Source organism: Synchiropus splendidus, chromosome 5, assembly GCF_027744825.2.
Source record: "Synchiropus splendidus isolate RoL2022-P1 chromosome 5, RoL_Sspl_1.0, whole genome shotgun sequence".
NCBI classification, from domain to species: Eukaryota; Metazoa; Chordata; class Actinopteri; order Syngnathiformes; family Callionymidae; genus Synchiropus; species Synchiropus splendidus.
Genome location: NC_071338.1, coordinates 33450001 through 33467533, shown reverse-complemented (window position 1 = coordinate 33467533; position 17533 = coordinate 33450001). Strand labels below are relative to the sequence as shown.

General features: G+C 54.7%; 1 protein-coding gene across 2 annotated transcripts in view; it reads left to right on the top strand.

Annotated features, from left to right (window-relative positions):
• adamts18 (ADAM metallopeptidase with thrombospondin type 1 motif, 18) overlaps positions 1-14270 on the top strand; it is a 30979-nt gene extending 16709 nt beyond the window's left edge. The window contains exons 10-21 of one of the 2 annotated variants that reach the window (XM_053866056.1): positions 1582-1754; positions 2942-3072; positions 3162-3285; positions 3439-3683; positions 7160-7280; positions 7539-7665; positions 9863-10067; positions 12255-12434; positions 12517-12587; positions 12660-12807; positions 12872-13064; positions 13295-14270. In XM_053866056.1, the coding sequence (XP_053722031.1) occupies positions 1582-1754; positions 2942-3072; positions 3162-3285; positions 3439-3683; positions 7160-7280; positions 7539-7665; positions 9863-10067; positions 12255-12434; positions 12517-12587; positions 12660-12807; positions 12872-13064; positions 13295-13410 (1834 nt within the window). In that variant the 3' untranslated portion in view covers positions 13411-14270. The remainder of the gene's footprint in view (positions 1-1581; positions 1755-2941; positions 3073-3161; positions 3286-3438; positions 3684-7159; positions 7281-7538; positions 7666-9862; positions 10068-12254; positions 12435-12516; positions 12588-12659; positions 12808-12871; positions 13065-13294) is intronic. The other variant, XM_053866055.1, reaches the window with a different exon arrangement.
• Positions 14271-17533: the final 3263 nt, after the last annotated feature.

The following is a 17533-nucleotide window of genomic DNA, read 5'->3' as shown; positions in this document are numbered from 1 at the left end:
TCTGAACGTCTTAATGAAGTGGGATGGAGAAAGTAGCCCCACGGGAGGATCGCCCGCAGACTCGGGTTTAACCCCCTGCTTCTCAAACCATGGATGCGCCCTGCCCTCGCCAGTCCTGCCCCACCGTCAGCGTGTTGAAGAGGTCAGCGGCCTGGTCCTCGGTGACCTCAGAAGAAGAGGGTCGGCCTGTTTTCCTGGGCAGACCGAGCGGCTGCTTTACCTTTAGCTAATGGCTTCTATAGGCTCAGCAGATTACAGCATTCCAAACCCGGGGTCGTTCCAGGATCTGCCCCCTCTCCCCCCCCCCCTCTTGCTCCTGTGTTCACTGTAGACCACCTGTCAGATCAAACACGCTCCGGCTAATCCTCAGCAACAAGTCGGGAGAGTGGACTCGTCCTCTTGACCTGATTGAGCGAGGTGGTGGTTGCAGGTTAGTGGAAGCAGGAGCTCGCCGTTGGACCAGACGAGTCCCAGCTGAGTCCCAGCTGAGGCCTGAGTGGTGTCAGCGCCTCGGGTACCTGTGGGACTCTCTAGCTGAGGTCCTCGCCACTTTCTCTAGAGCTAGCTGTGGTCTGGTGTGGGAGCTAGAGTCGGTAGAGTGGTCCATGTTCAGGACCATCCACGGTCGTCGATACCCTTGTGCTTCATTGAGATTTTATTTTGTGGGAAACACTAATGGAAGGTGGTGAGCTTCGCCTGGGTTTCCGTGGGCTCCAGATGCAGCTGGATGAGTCCAACCAGTTACTTCACTGTTCAGCTTTTCAGAGAGAGATCTGCGGGACGTCCCGTCTGAATCAGCTGGTGCCCATTAACAGATGAAGCGTTGAACTCATTTCTCGGGGGAAGGGAGGGAGAGTTTATGGGTCCTGCTGCGGTGGAACAGAACTGTTCACCTTCTGCAAAAACGGCTTGAGATTGAGCAGCGATGGTCAGTCGGGTCCTGCTTCCTCAGCTTCTACCTGATTTTCAACCTGGTCTGGGCTGTGGACCTCACACACATGTTTGTTGTGCTATTGTTGTGAGGACCTCTCATTGACATCCCCCTTTCCCCAGCCTCTCCCCCTAAACCTAACCATCCCAAACACATGGCTCACCTGAACCAGGACCCTGAACCAAACTGGAACCCAGTTAGATGAACTGCTTTCATTTAGGTTTTAACCCTGTCCTCACAAGAAGGAGGCTGGTCAAGACTTGGTCCTCACAAGTATGGGAACACATGCCCACACACCCACACACGCACAGTGTCAATGGAGTTCTAAGATTTTCATTCCCTCCTTCATTACTAGGCATCATGTTGTTTTAATGGGACTCATTTAGTCAGCAGGTTCTTCCGTCCCTGTGTGTGTGCGGTGTGCATGTGCGCCGTGTGTGTGCATCGCTCCAGTACAAGCAGTAAACTGCTCCCGATGATTTTCCCAGCTGGTGGTTGTGAAGCAATTTGAAGTCCTGGGAAGTCTGTGAGAGCCTTCTGAGAAGCTGCAGTCCAACTTCTTTTCAGATCCCGTGGATCAGCAACCCAGAACGTGTCGACGCAGGTGACCCACTCCACAGCTTGACCTTCTGGCTGTGCTCTGTCTCCAGGCCACAGAACAACGGGAAGTTCTGCTCCGGCTCGTCTCGTCTCAACCAGCTGTGCAACACTCGACCGTGTCCCGTCGACTCGCTGGACTTCAGGGCCCAGCAGTGCGCCGAGTACAACAGCAAGGCCTTCAGAGGCTGGTTCTACAAGTGGAAGCCCTACACCAAAGTGGACGGTAGCTGTCTCCTCACGTCACGTCACAGGGAACCATGCTAGCTAAACACAGAAAGCCTTTTGTCACTCGCTAGTTACTTGTATCTTGGGGTCTTGTTCACGAGTGAGTGAAAGATGGTGCTGGATTCACTGACTCAGACATGAAGCCGCTTGGTGTTGAAAGAGCTGAGCCAGAAGGCAAAGCTCTCCTCTGACTGGTTGCTCCTCTCACCTGCGCTCACCAGCTCTGGAGTGACCCAGAGAACCGGCGGTTCTGTCTGGACTCTTTGAGAGAGACAATCTCAGTCATCCAGAAGAGACTCAGAGGAGAACCTCAGTTGTCTCTTGGACTTGTGAGTTGTCCAATTGGGAGGAGGCCCTGGGTCAGACCGAGAGAGAATCAGAGACAGAGGAGGTTTCTTGGGCGTGGGAAGTCTGGGCTTCTTTTACGTCTTCGTCACGCTGTAATGCCAAGTTGTAAACAGATTTATGGTGATTTTGTTGCTGCTCCCTCGCTAGTGTGAAATGGACTCAATGCTGTGAGCATATGAGCCACCTAAGTTACTTGGCTGACAGGGATTTGAAGTAAAGCAATGTTAGTAAGTAAGCAAGAATTTCAGACTGGCAGGAAACATCTAGGACAAAGATACGCTTCGGCTTTGTTTCTGATGATGTAGTATTTCATTTGATTGAAAGATTGTCAGTGTAAGTCATATGGAATAACTCTAACTAAAATTGCTGTTATTTTGTTACTGTAATTCCCCAGTAAAAGAATAAATTCAGAAAGAATGAACGCAGGTGATATTGCTCTCAATAAAGGGACTCTAATCTAATCTAATCTAATCTAATCTGATGAGGGCTGCATGAATTCAGGCCGTGGGCAGCTTGCTGTGTAGCGCAGCGCGTTATTACAATCTGGCCAAACGTTTGGGTGACGCTGAGCTCGACAGCATGAGGACAGAGAGTGTGTTGCCTGGTGACACACTGGGAGCAGATCTGGAGAGGAGGCCACGAGGAGGTGGGGGTGCGGGGGGTGATGGAGGACGACTGCTTCTTTGGCTGTCGGCCCAGAAGCGTTTAAAGTCCTGATGAATGGGAATGGAGTCGGGGACCGATTGTAAAGCTGTCTTCAGGGAGAAGTCGGCGCTGAAATTGAAAGTGCTTTTGGCCGTGAATGGAGCGGCGTCTAACCCAGAGTTTGTGTTGCAGCGGAAGATGTGTGCAAGCTCTACTGCATCGCCGAGGACTTCGACTTCTTCTTCGCCATGTCCAGTAAAGTCCGGGACGGAACGTCCTGCTCCGAGAGCCGAGCAGACGTCTGCATCGATGGAGTGTGTGAGGTGAACACAACCGTCGTCAGCTGGAGAGTCGGGGCCCCACGTGGCCCTTGAACGTCTCTGGTGAGTCTCGGATCTTTCGTCTGTTGCAGTCGGTGGGCTGTGACCAGGTCCTGGGCTCCAGAGCCGCTCCGGACGCCTGCGGAGTCTGTGAGGGAGGAAACTCCACTTGCAAGTTCTTCAAGGGCCAGTACACGCTCCAGCACCGAGCTAACGGTACGTTCCACGGCGCCGCCCGGTGGATGTGAAAAACCCCTCTCAATTGTTGACATTGGGAAGAAGGCAGCTGGGTGGAGGCGGGTTGTGGGGAGCAACTCTGCTGAACCAATCTCAGCCGGTCTGTTGAGCCAGTCCTGCTTCTGTCCTCAGAGTACTACTCCATGGTGACCATCCCGCCTGGCGCTCGCAGCATCCTGCTCCAGGAAATGGAGGTGTCCACCAGCTACCTGGCGGTGCGATCTCTGAAGAGGAAGTACTACCTGACTGGAGACTGGACCGTGGACTGGCCTGGCAGGTTCCACTTCGCCGGGACGGCGTTCGACTACCAGCGCTCCTTCAACAAGCCGGAGAGCCTGTACGCCGCCGGACCCACCAACGAGACGCTGGTGTTCGAGGTGAGTCGACCGCCGAGCCCCAAGTCGAAGTGCCACCTTCAGTGTCAGTGATCCCAAACACGAGTGTGAAGCAGCAGAGATCATCACCTCTTCACATGGTCCATAGTTCTCAGCTGAATCTGGTCCCCATCACGGCTCCCATTGCCAAAACTGGGCTCCTCCGTCTCTTCCTCTTCTTTCTCCTCCTCGTCTTCATCATGCTCCTCCTTCTCCAGTCCCACTGTCTCATTCTTTTTCACTTTATCCTCTTCCTCCTCCTCTCCTCCACCGCCCATCGACCTCCTCCTCCTCCATTTATCTTCATCTTCCGACTCACTCACTTTCTCTTCCTCCTCACCTTTCTCATCTTCATCCTCAACATCTTCCACCTCCTCCTTCTCATCTTCCTCGCCCTACTGTTTCACATCCTCCTCCTCCTCATCCTCTTGCTCCTCTTCCCACTCTGTCGCTTCCTCCTCCTTTGCCCCTCCCTGCTTCCATCCTCCCTTCTCCTCTTCCTCCGCCTGTTCCTCCCCCTCCTTCCTCCTCTTCCTCTTCCTCCACTTCCTCCTCCTCCTCATCCTCTTCCTCCACCTCCTCCTCCTCCTCCTCTTCCTCTTCCACCACTTCCTCCTCTTCCTCCACCTCCTCCTCATCTTCTTCCTCCTCTTCCTCCACCTCCTCCTCCTCCTCCTCTTCCTCTTCCTCTCCCTATTCTTCCTCCTCCTCCTCCTCCTCCTCTTCCTCCATCTCCTCCTCCTCCTCTTCCTCTTCCTCTCCCTCTCCCTCTTCTTCCTCTTCCTCCTCCTCCTCTTCCTCCATCTCCTCCTCCTCCTCTTCCTCTTCCTCTCCCTCTTCTTCCTCCTCTTCTTCCTCCTCCTCTTCCTCCTCCTCCTCTTCCTCCTCTTCCTCCTTTTCCACCTCCTCCTCTTCCTCTCCCTCTCCCTCTTCTTCCTCTTCCTCCACCTCCTCCTCCTCTTCCTCCTCCTCTTCTTCCTCTTCCTCCTCCTCCTCTTCCTCTTCCTCCTCTTCCTCCTTTTCCACCTCCTCCTCTTCCTCTTCCTCTCCCTCTCCCTCTTCTTCCTCTTCCTCCACCTCCTCCTCCTCCTCTTCCTCCTCCTCTTCTTCCTCTTCCTCCTCTTCCTCTTCCTCTCCCTCTTCCTCCTCCTCTTCCTCTTCCTCCACTTCCTCCACTTCCTCCTCCTCTTCCTCCTCCTCCTCTTCCTCTCCCTCTTCTTCCTCCTCCTCTTCTTCCTCCTCTTCATCCTCCTCCTCATCCTCTTCCTCCACCTCCTCCTCCTCTTCTTCCTCCTCCTCTTCTTCCTCCTCTTCATCCTCCTCCTCATCCTCTTCCTCCACCTCCTTCTCCTCGTCTAGTCGCATCTGCCCGTCCGATGAGAAGCAGTCTGTGCCCTCTGACCTGGGAGGTATTTAGTGACTGTAGCAGAGCGAGAGATTAAAAGTCGAACCCCTTCAGGGGCAGCAGATTAGAAACTCAGATGCTCGTTCTGTGGAGCTCCACCGTGATTTATGAGCTGATCTTCTCTTCTGCTGCTGATTTGTGATCAGCCGAGAGTCGGGAGCCAAGAGCGTCAGCGAGTTCTGGCTCGTCTCGCAGCAGCAGTAGGTGGCGCCGCAGGTGTGTCGTCCCCCGCGGGTGTGAGCGCGGGGATCCGCTGTCGGTGTGACCTTTGACCTGGTCTCGCGCCCGCTCCTGGGTGAAGCGAGGTCGAGGCTGCGCTGGCTCCTTGCGCCGCCGGCATCTCGCGGTGAAAGCCAGGAATGAGTGGTCGTCGGGATCCGGCCGCGCTGGGAACGTCAGGAAGCGTCTGCTGCTATTTTGGGAGCGAAGACGCTTGTGGGCACTGCAGCTGAGCGGACGCTCGGCAGGATGAATGGACCCAGAGACGCGGCTGCAAACGTGCTTTCAGCAAGCCTCCTCAGGAGAGCAATGAAGCCTGAAGGTCACCGCCGGCCGGCGCCCTGTTGATTTGCTTTCCCAGTCGGCTGTTTCCCTCACAGCTTCTTGTAGAAAATAATGAGGTCAAAGCCAGAAATGCTTTGAGGCGTTTGGGTTCTTGAGTGATTTCTCATCTTTATAACATGCCAATGACTCTGGAACTAACTAAGTGAGATGATGAGCTGCTGCTGTTCCACACATCTACAACTGTAAACTCTCACTCCAGGGCCTTTTTCTTCAGTTTCTCAGGCAGTTGTCGAGTCATTTTTAGGAGCCATGGAGGGCCTTGAACTCTCTGAAGCTTACCTTGCCTTCTACTCGCCTGCTCACGGAACTAAACTCTTTCAGACTCACTTTCTGACTCGGTAAAATCTCAACAACCCGCTCCTAACTTTCCAACACGAGTCTCAGTGAGGCGTCAAGTCAGTGTTGACCGAAACTTAAGTGAGTCCAGACTAAACAGAGTCCAGACTAAACAGAGTCCAGACTAAACAGAGTCCAGACCAAAGTGAGCCCAGACCAAAGTGAGTCCAGACCAAAGTGACTCCAGACTAAACAGAGTCCAGACCAAAGTGAATCCAGACCAAAGTGAGACCAGACTAAACAGAGTCCAGACCAAAGTGAGTCCAGACCAAAGTGAGTCCAGACTAAACAGAGTCCAGACCAAAGTGAGTCCAGACCAAACAGAGTCTGGACTCACTGGACTCTGAGTCTGGACTCCAGACCAAAGTGAGTCCAGACTAAACAGAGTCCATACCAAAGTGAGTCCAGACCAAAGTGACTCCAGACTAAACAGAGTCCTGACCAAAGTGAGTCCATACCAAAGTGAGTCCAGACCAAAGTGAGTCCAGACTAAACAGAGTCCAGACCAAAGTGAGTCCAGACCAAAGTGACTCCAGACTAAACAGAGTCCAGACCAAAGTGACTCGGTGACTCCACACGGTGTGTCGACTCTGACTCATCTGACAGTGGGGTGAGGAGCCTGGACTCACGCTGCTGATGCTCTGACAAGGAGCCAGTGGTGAGCTGCATCTGTCCACATGCTGATCTGCAGATGCCGCCCCTGGTAATCCACACAAGTAATTACAGAAGGAGAGAGGGGCGGGGGAGGGGCTGCCAGATTAAGAGATTAAGACATTGAACTCTCAGAATGAAGTTAAGGTCACAGCAGCAGAGAGGACCAGGACCAGTTGAACCGGGACCGGAAACAGGTTTCCTTGTGACGACCCCATCAGTATCCCGCGGCCAGTGTGACCGGGGAAAGGGTCACCATTACGGAGGTCTAGGCTGTGACACGTCGGAGTGAGGACCGTGACTGGAGTGCGAGGTGGAACAGCTGGAGGTGTGTGGGACGTGTTCAGAAGCAGCCAGAGCATCTGGAGACGCAGGGGCGGCCCCCCCGCCGGGCCCCTCCCCGGGGTCACCCCGGTCCAGGTCGACGACCTGAGTGAGACTGATATCCGTGTCTAGTTGACTGCAATCCATCAAGGTGTCAGGAGGGCCGGGTCTGAAGCTGGAGGTCTGGGTCTCTCACCAGATCCTGCTGCAGGGGAAGAACCCGGGCGTGAGGTGGGAGTACACGCTGCCGCGCACCGAGAGGAAGCCGGACTTCAGCTGGGGGGTGGTGCGCTCCGACTGCTCCGCTGCCTGCGCCGGAGGTGAGACGCCCTCAGACCATCGCCTGCACCCACATCCACTCTTCCCTTCAGCAGATGATTCTGTGTTACCTTCATCTGGTCCAAATCACACTGCTCTTTATCAGCACCAGAAAGGTCTCCCTTCCCACCTCTGCTGCTGTGCTGACCCGGGTCACTGGGACCATGCCTGACCACACTCTCTCTTTTTTTCCTCAGTGGAGCTGGTGGTCATAATGTTACGGCCTCGTGTCTCACCCTCCACCTGTCTCCCTCTCTCAGGTCGCATCTCCACCAAGGCCATCTGCCTGCAGGACCACAAGCTGCAGGTCAACTCCAGCATGTGTCTCCCTCAGACCCGGCCCACGCTGGGCTCACAGCTCTGCAACACCCAGCCCTGCGCCGCCCAGTGAGTCCCTCCCTCCGTCCCACCGGCCGTCCGTCCGTGTGTGTGTGTGTGTGTGTGTGTGTGTGTGTGAGGCCGCTGTGGCTGCTGCGGTGCGATTCTGCATGTTGCCACATTTGCTCAAACCCAGAGGCTTATTACAGGGTCCCTCGCTCTCTTTCCCTCTCCCTCCCTCTCTCCTCTCTCTCTCTCTTGTTTTCCTTCTTCCCTTCCTCCCGCTCTTTCTCTCTCTCTCTCTTCCTCGTTCCTCCCTCCCTTCATCCATCTCTCCTGCCCCTCTCCCTCTCTCTCTTTCTATCTCTCTCTCCATCCCTCCCTCTCTCCTCTCTCTCCCTCTCTCTTGCTCTTTACTCCCTCTCTCCTCTCTCTCCCTCTCTCTTGCTCTTTACTCCCTCTCTCCATCCCTCCCTCTCTCCTCTCTCTCCTCTCTCTTGCTCTTTACTCCCTCTCTCCATCCCTCCCTCTCTCCTCTCTCTCCCTCTCTCTTGCTCTTTACTCCCTCTCTCCATCCCTCCCTCTCTCCTCTCTCCCTCTTGTTTTCTTCCTTCCCTTTCTCCCGCTCTCTCTCTCTCTCTTCCTCGTTCCTCCCTCCCTTCATCCCTCTCTCCTGCCCCTCTCCCTCTTTCTATCTCTCTCTCTCTCCATCCCTCCCTCTCACTCTCCCTCTCTCTCGCTCTTTACTCCCTCTCTCCATCCCTCCCTCTCCCACTCTCTCTCTCTTGTTTTCTTCCTTCCCTTTCTCCCACTCTCTCTCTCTTCCTCTTTCTTCCCTCCCTTCATCCCTCTCTCATGCCCCTCTCATGCCTTCTTCTTCTCCCTTCTTCCTCACTCCATTGCTCCCTCTCTCCTTCCCTCCCTCTCACTCTCCCTCTCTCTCGCTCTTTTCTCCCTCCTTCCCTCTTTTTCTCTCTCTCCCTCTCTCTCTTCCTATCTCTTTCACCCTCCCTCCATCTCTCTCTCACGACCTCCTCGAAGATTGAATACCCGTCTCAAACCTGTTTTTCTTAACGAGTGTCTGAGGCGACTCGAGAGCCGCTGAGGAGCGTCCACTCAAACGTGACGCTCCTCAGCTTCTGGGGTCCCGATCCTCATCCAGTGAGAGTTGGGACCACGTCATGTTTCAGGTCGGACCCGTGGGGCGGCAGGGAGCGTGACACAAAGCAGACGGGTGTCGGCTTCACCTCTGACAGTTTCCCACCCCCCGAGAGCCCGGGGCCCCACTTCCTGTTTCTAATCCCGAGCTTCCCTCTCATCGCGCTGAAAGGTCTTAAGCAGCCGCAGCCCTTTGTCCGCTGCTGGAGAGAGTCGGGCTCAGTGAGGCCGTGCAGGACGGTAACGCCGTGTGACACCCGTGGACCCGCGTGCGTGCGAGGACGTATGCAGCCCTGCGCAGTGTTTGTGTCTGTGGTTGAGCCTCACACTTGTGTTGCGGCCTGTTTCTCGTTGCACAGCCCAAACTCTGCCTCCTCCCCGACTCTCCTGTACATTAAAGTGTCGCTCGCAGCTCGTCACCGTTTCAGTGGCTGCGTCCTGGATTATGCAAATGAGCTCACATGTTCTCTGTCAGATGACCTGCTCCCTCATTGGCTGAACCCCTGCGCCCCCTAAAATCAACCACCTACGAGTCTGACATCACTTCTCGCAGTAACCTGTGCCATTCAGTCAGTCCAGGTCACGACCTGGAACCACTTCCTGTCAGTCGTCTGACTTGATCTCCGCTGCCATTCACCGCCTCTGGGCGCCCCCTGGTGGACATGTTGTCACTACATACATGTGGCAGCTGTGGGGTGAAGCACGGTCCAAGGCTCAGACTGACTAGCGCCATCAAGCGACGGATCGGCCTGAAGCCTTGGACCCATCAGTTCATGATTCCGCCTCATGGTGACGGACCAGGCAGAGGTCGCGCTTCTGATCTGATCTGAGCTCATCTCAGCTCCAGAACAAGTGTTGTCGTTGGCCGCCGCTGCTCCAAAATCACACGTTGGCCTCGCAAACCTCCGAGAGCAGAGTGGCTCCACTTCTGCCTCAACCACACGTCCGGATTTATATCCCGGGAAAGGCGATACTTTGGGGGTTCGCCACTGAAGGAATGTCGCGGCTCCAGTGTCTGGCTTATGTTGCAGTCATGTGATTCCAGTCCAGTGACTGGTCCGTTTGAATGGGTGAAGTGGAGGTGACCATCAGGGGGCGCTGTGTGCAGGTGGCTGACGGGCGAGTGGAGCGCGTGCAGCCGCTCCTGCGGAGGCGGTCAGCAGACGCGGGCGCTGCGCTGCGTGAGGAAGGTGACGTACCAGAGGGAGGAGGTGGTGGCGCACTCGCTCTGCCCCGTGGTCACGCCGGCGCACGTGCAGCCCTGCGGCACACACGCCTGCCCGCCCGAGTGGAGCGCCGGCGCCTGGACGCAGGTGAGTGCTCGCAGGGACCAGGCTCCTGAAGGTCCCCACTCTTCACTCCTGCTTCTGCTTCTGCCTGGTGATGCTCCACGTGTCAACTGTTCCCTCTCTCTCTCTTTCCCTTGCTCTCACACACACAAACACGTTTATATCTCTGTCCTTGTGGGGACCTCTCCTGGCCATCACCCTTTCCCCAGCCTCTCCCCCTAAACCCAACCATCCAATACACACGGCTCACCGGAACCAGGACTCTGGACCAAACTGGAGCCCAGCTATTTTGACGTTTTAACCCTCAAATTGAGGCACAAGGAAGTGTGTTTCCAAGAGTTGGTCCCCACAAGTACGGCTATACTAGGCACACGCACACACACGCACGTGTGTAGCAACTGTCATTTATTTTCAAATGACTGAGTGGATCTGTTTCCAGAATGATCCCAAATCTGACACTGATTCTGTACATAGGGAGGGTAGTGTGTGCGTTGTCATGGCGACATCACGCTCAAGGCGCTCTTTGAAAACGCTCTGCCGCCCTCTGGTGGACCTTTGTCCTCATTGCTTTTGTCAGAGAGTTCTACTGTGCTCCTATCTATCCCTCCGTCCATCCCACTGATGCAGCAGACACGTGGCAGCGAGGATGAGAACAACAGCAACAAACATGGAGGAATCCTCCCTGAACCAAAGCAAACTAAAGCAGCTGTTGGCTTTGCTTCAGGGAGGTTTTTCACTGCACAATGTCCAGGGTTTCCACCACTCTGGATGGACTTGAGATTCTGATACAGATATTCTCAAGACTTGAACAGAGCTTCAGTTGAACTCGGGTGAGATCAAGACTTGAACAGAGCTTCAGTTGAACTCAGGTGATATAAAGACTTGAACAGAGCTTCAGTTGAACTCGGGTGATATAAAGACTTGAACAGAGCTTCAGTTGAACTCGGGTGATATAAAGACTTGAACAGAGCTTCAGTTGAACTCGGGTGATATAAAGACTTGAACAGAGCTTCAGTTGAACTCGGGTGATATAAAGACTTGAACAGAGCTTCAGTTGAACTCAGGTGATATAAAGACTTGAACAGAGCTTCAGTTGAACTCGGGTGATATAAAGACTTGAACAGAGCTTCAGTTGAACTCAGGTGATATAAAGACTTGAACAGAGCTTCAGTTGAACTCAGGTGAGATCAAGACTTGAACAGAGCTTCAGTTGAACTCAGGTGAGATCAAGACTTGAACAGAGCTTCAGTTGAACTCGGGTGATATAAAGACTTGAACAGAGCTTCAGTTGAACTCAGGTGATATAAAGACTTGAACAGAGCTTCAGTTGAACTCGGGTGATATAAAGACTTGAACAGAGCTTCAGTTGAACTCAGGTGATATAAAGACTTGAACAGAGCTTCAGTTGAACTCAGGTGATATAAAGACTTGAACAGAGCTTCAGTTGAACTCAGGTGAGATACAAACCTGACTATAGTCACCATGGTGGTTTATTGTCAGACTGATGCATCAACATTCTATTGTTGTTTAAATGTCTGTGTGGCTCCATCATTAGTTTCGCTAATATACCAAATTCATTCCAATTGAAAAATGTGGCTTCTTGTGGCAAATATTCTTCTACCATTAAAGTGCGATGAATTGAGATGAATTCCTCACACATTGTCAAATGAACTAGATTATTGTTTTTTAAATCGAGTCCCACTCCTGGTTTTAACGCTGAGCTGCTCCTGACTCACAGGTGAAGTCACTTTGACTTGGGTAATAACAACATTGTTAGAGACTGGATGCTGAATGACACGCCGGCCGTCGCTGCTCCTGCTGACCGAAAGAGGTCTGAGTCGGAGCTTTGCAACCAGGAAGCAGCTTCTGAACCAGTGGGAGGAACCGTCACGTGATGCCGTCAGGTCACGTGTGGTGTGATGAGTGAGTTTGTGAGTCTGGCGCCGCCGGTGTGACGGTGCCGGGTGCAGTCCAACGTGTGGAGGACAGCGTCAGATAAATGAGGTGTGAGGGCGGTGCGCTCCCTGTGGGGGGCAGCGGGGCTCTGCTTTATCGATATTCTGGCCATAATGTTTGTAGTCAGCGGAGCGACCTTGAGTTGCTGAGAGGAGACGTGGAGGTGGAACCCTGAGCCGCAGGACCACGGCTGCGTCGTCCAGGAGAGACTCGCGGGGCCTCTCTCTGACCTCTGCGACCCCGTGTCTCCCGCAGTGCTCCAAGACGTGCGGCCGCGGCCTGAGGAAGAGGACGGTGTTCTGCGGGGTCCGGGAGGCGGTGGTCCCCGACAGCATGTGCCGGCAGCACCACAGACCCCGGGCCCAGGAGACCTGCGTGCTGCGGCGCTGCCCCAAGAACGAGCGGCTGCAGTGGCTCCCCGCGCCCTGGAGCCCGGTGAGAGAGAGAGAGAGAGCGCCCCCTGCTGCGGCTGTTTGTGGAGGCCGGACTGTGAGCTGTGCTCTGCTGTGTGTCCCAGTGCTCCAGGAGCTGTGGCTCGGGCGTCCAGACCAGGGAGCTGCTCTGTGGAGAGAAGGACCAGCGAGGCGGGTAGGTGTTGTGGGTGAGCCGCTCCAGAGTGGCCACCCCCACCCGCCTTGACCCACCTCTCCACCTCCTCAGGTTCCAGCAGTTCCCGACCCGGCGCTGCAGGAACGTGGCCAAGCCTCCGCTGGAGCTGGAGCAGACCTGCGGCCAGACCCCCTGCCCCGAGCCGCCCCGCCTCTTCAGCCCGCTCCTCTTCGGCTGGTACTCGTCGCCGTGGCAACAGGTAGAGTGCGGTCGGGTCGAGGGTCCGGGTGCTGACCTGCTGGTGACCTGCGTGTCTCCTTCAGTGCTCCGTGTCCTGCGGCGGCGGCGTCCAGACCCGGTCCATCCAGTGTCTCCGCCAGGGTCGACCCGCCTCCGGCTGCCTGCTCCACCAGAGGCCCGTCTCCTCGCGGGCCTGCAACACTCACTTCTGCTCCGCTGCGCCCCCTGCTGGCCCGGCCAGCAACCGGGTCAGCGGCGCCGCTGAGATCACCAGAGGTAAACGACCAGTGACCCCTAATGGTCGACCTGGATTAGCCACACTGAAACCATGACACCATCAAACCTCGCTGCTCTCTGATTGGTTGACACGTTTCCCAAGGTGTGTCTTCACCAGGCCAGCAGGCGGCGCTCTGAGCCCTCAGCACAGACTGGATTATTCGGAGCGGGCTCGGGCTGCTGGTCGCACGCTGATGATGTCACTCACGGTCTGCTTCTGTGCCCGACAGGCGAGCTCTGCCTGGACCTGTTCAGCTGGTGCCACCTGGTGCCTCAGCACGGCGTCTGCAGCCACCAGTTCTATGGTCAGCAGTGCTGCCGCTCCTGCTCCGGCCGGAGGACCTGAACCGGGCCCCGCCGGACTCACCGGACTGTTGCTGGCAGCGCATGTGGGCTGGGAGCAGGACCGCCGGAAGCGGGGGGCGGAGACTCCGGCGCCCCGTTTTCACACTTGTACATTTACGAAGCGCTTTGGTTTTATTTATTCCGGCTGTTGCTGGACTTCTGCTGCCAGACCAGAACCAAGGGGCTCCAGCCACCCGAGACGCCAGACCGCTCCCCACCGTGCGTCAGTCATGTGATCTGACCTGACTCGTCCCTCTGTGTCGACCCGTCAGCTGCTGTCGCCACCGGAGCGAACAACATTACGACCGCTGAGTAGAAGAACGGCTGAGTTGGCGTGCAGCTGGGTCCAGTTTGGAATCAAACAGGAAGTGTTTTATACATCGATCAGCTAATTTATCAAAATAAAAGGTTCAAAACGGAATGAGAACCATTTGGTTTCTATTGGACAGTTTGACTGAGGGTTGATGGGGGCGGAGCTTGATGAAGATATCAACAAATAGATCTTTTTTAAAAACATATTTGTGGCTTCCTCTCATTTGTCTCTGATTTTATTTGTAACTTTTCTGTCTGCTATTGTGGTTGGATGATGGATGGAAGTCTGGGCCTCTGCGACCCCACCTGTGGACCTTCTCCAGAGGCGTGTGCTGGCTCCGCCCCGGGGCCTCCTCCCTGATGGACACCTCCCTAGTCCTGGAGACATCTCCTCCGTCTCCTGGAGGAGCAGAGGTTCTCCTCCGAGTCTCTCCCGGACGACTGAGCTGGAGCGCTCGTGTCCATTGTTCTTCAGGCCACTCCCAAGCTTCGCCTTCTGGCTCAGCTCTTCTCGTGACCGTGAGTGAAGAAACGTGCTGAACAGGTGTGGATTAGGAAACCACCTTTCTGTGACTCTGCGAAGTGAACTTGACCTCAGGAACCTTGAGGAACCTGCGCAGGCAGATGCTTCGCTCCGTCAGCTCCCGAAGAGCCTCGTCTCTCCCACCCTTGTTTGCCCTTCTCCCGGCCGCCAGGCCAGAAATCGATGGCTGCGGCGGCGCGCTCTTCTGTCCTCGGCGTCCATCTCGTCCTGCCGACCGGTCACTCACTGTCACCCCGGAGGCTGACCCCTCAGAGACCCTGGACGCCTGACAGTGCGGCTAATCTCATCGTGTGCGCGCACGTGACAAGCGGCGTGTGACGGACAGCCACCTCTTCATCAGCAGGAGCTCAGTGCCACGCCTCACATCTGAAGCTCCATCCTGGATCACAGCAGGTTCATGAACTCCAGAAAATCATCTTGTGAATCTTGTGAAGCAAATTTGCTGCTCAGCTCATGGGAAAAAAGCCCGGAAAAGACACGGATTTTCTCCATTAACACACCGCAGATGTGAGTCACCTTCACGCCGTCCAAACAGCGCACGCTGAAACCACATTTAAAATGCAAGAAACGCTTCCGAAAACGAGGCTCAGTTGAAGGAAAACTAGCCTCTTATGACCATCAATAAAAGCATCATGTTGAATGACCGCAGAGGACTCAATAGTGCAGCCTTTTTATTGATGTTTTGGCTTCTATAAGTCGGGTTATTGGCTTTTTCTCACACAGACGGAAAGTCAAATTTGCAGCTAATAAATCAAAAACGTAGTGCTGAACGACGAAAGTGAGAGTGGCATGTTTCTCACGATCCGCAGTGAAAATGGACCCTGGCGAGAGCGCCTTCTTCAGAGCCGCTCGCGTCCCTCTACCGCCCTCTGGTGGCCGACAGTGGCGGGCTGTTGACTGAAACTGTGTTGCACTCCACAGCCACTAGATGGCGCCACTAGGACGGAAGTGGACAAAGGATTGTGGAGTTTCTTCAGTCGTCAAACTTCGACTGAAGGAAACGGCCACAGACGTGAGAAGACGGAGGAAAAAGAAAAAAGCAAACGGTTTAAACGTGTCTGAAAGGAGGGGAGGATGAGGAGAGAAAAGCTGGAGGTCAAGGGTCAGACGTGGAGGGAGGATGGACTCCGACAGAGAAACACTTGCACACGGACGGTGACTCCAGTGAGAGGAGTCAGTCTCCAACCGAGGTCGACTGGAGACAAGAACGGCCGCTGTAGGAGCCTGTCAAAGGTCAAAGGTCAAGGTCCGGCTGTGACCTCCCCCCCTGGCTCCCGCCCTCAGCACGCTGCTATTCCCAGCATCTCCTCTCAGACCCGTGGAGCAGAAAGCTTTTAGTGAACCTACTTTCTCCTGCGTGTGAGGAGCGCCATCGATCCCAGCATCCGCCGCGGCGCGCGCTCATCCATCTTCCTCTGAGCGAGCCGGTCCTCCTCCTCCTCCTCTCCCCAAATGCAGCCGTTGACTGTGAAGCTGGCGGCTGCTGGTGAACCTTCAGGAAACAGGAGCCCGGCGTGTGCCGGTTCTGTTGGGTCACCTGTTTACGGTGTGTTCTGGAGAGACGTCCCGACGTGCACAACAAGTTTGGAGCCTGGCGTCAAGGCGCAGGCGCGGCAGCACCGCCTCCGTCCACTGGAGGGCAATGTTGGCCCAGAGATGGCGCCGCTCTGCCTCTGTGAGATGAATCACACTCAGCTGAGTCGTCAGCGCAGAGTCAGTGGCGTGAGCTTTGTTCCACATGACTCTGCTGCGTCCAGAGAGGAGGCTGCGATCGCTGCCTGTTTACGCCTGGGTTTGCTGCCTGAGCCTGGTGTTGTTGTCTCCGGACCCTGTAAACACTGACGCCCCCCCATCCATCCATCATCCATCCATCCATCCATCCATCCATCCATCCATCCATCCATAATCCATCCATCCATCCATCCATCCATCCATCCATCCATCCATCCATCCATAATCCATCCATCCATCCATCCATCCATCCATCCATCCATCCATCCATAATCCATCCATCCATCCATCCATAATCCATCCATCCATCCATCCATCCATCCATAATCCATCCATCATCCATCCATCCATCCATCCATAATCCATCCATCCATCCATCCATCCATCCATCCATCCATAATCCATCATCCATCCATCCATCCATCCATCCATCCATCATCATCCATCCATCCATCCATCCATAATCCATCATCCATCCATCCATCCATAATCCATCCATCCATCATCATCCATCCATCCATCCATCCATCATCATCCATCCATCCATCCATCCATCATCCATCCATCCATCCATCCATCCATCCATCCATCCATCCATCCATAATCCATCCATCCATCATCATCCATCCATCCATCCATCCATCATCATCCATCCATCCATCCATCCATCCATCCATCCATCCATCATCCATCATCCATCCATCATCCATCCATCATCATCCATCCTCCATCCATCCATCATCCATCCATCCATCCATCCATCCATCCAACATCCATCCATCATCCATCCATCCATCCATCCATCCATCCATCATCATCCATCCATCCATCCATCCATCCATCTATCATCCATCATCCCTCCATCCATCATCCATCCATCCATCCATCCATCCATCCATCCATCATCCATCCATCATCCATCCATCATCATCCATCCTCCATCCATCCATCCATCCAACATCCATCCATCATCCATCCATCCATCCATCCATCCATCCAACATCCATCCATCATCCATCCATCCATCCATCCATCATCATCCATCCATCCATCCATCCATCCATCCATCCATCATCCATCATCCATCATCCATCCATCCATCCATCCATCCATCCATCCATCATCCATCCATCCATCCCTCCCTTCATCCATCCATCCCTCACAGCTGGAACCTGCAGCTGCAGCAGCCTCCCCTCCAGACCAACGTTCATGTGTTAATCGCCGACGTATTTGCTCCTGCAGAGCGGAACCTTCGGCCACTTCAAGCAGACTTTGAAGCGCGTGGCGTCTGCGGGAGCAGCAGATTGTGTTTTTGAAAGACATGAAGTGAACGTGTCTGAAGTGAGTTCAGAGGAAGACTGTCGCCTTTTCTGCTCCCGAGGAACGTTGCGGTCCTCGTGAGCGCAGACGCTGTGACTCTGTCGTCTGTTTTCAGTCGCAGACTTGTCTCTCTATCCCTGTGAGGACCTCTCCTGGCCATCACCCTTTCCCCGGCCTCACCCCCTAAACACATGGCTCACCTGCACCAGGACTCTGA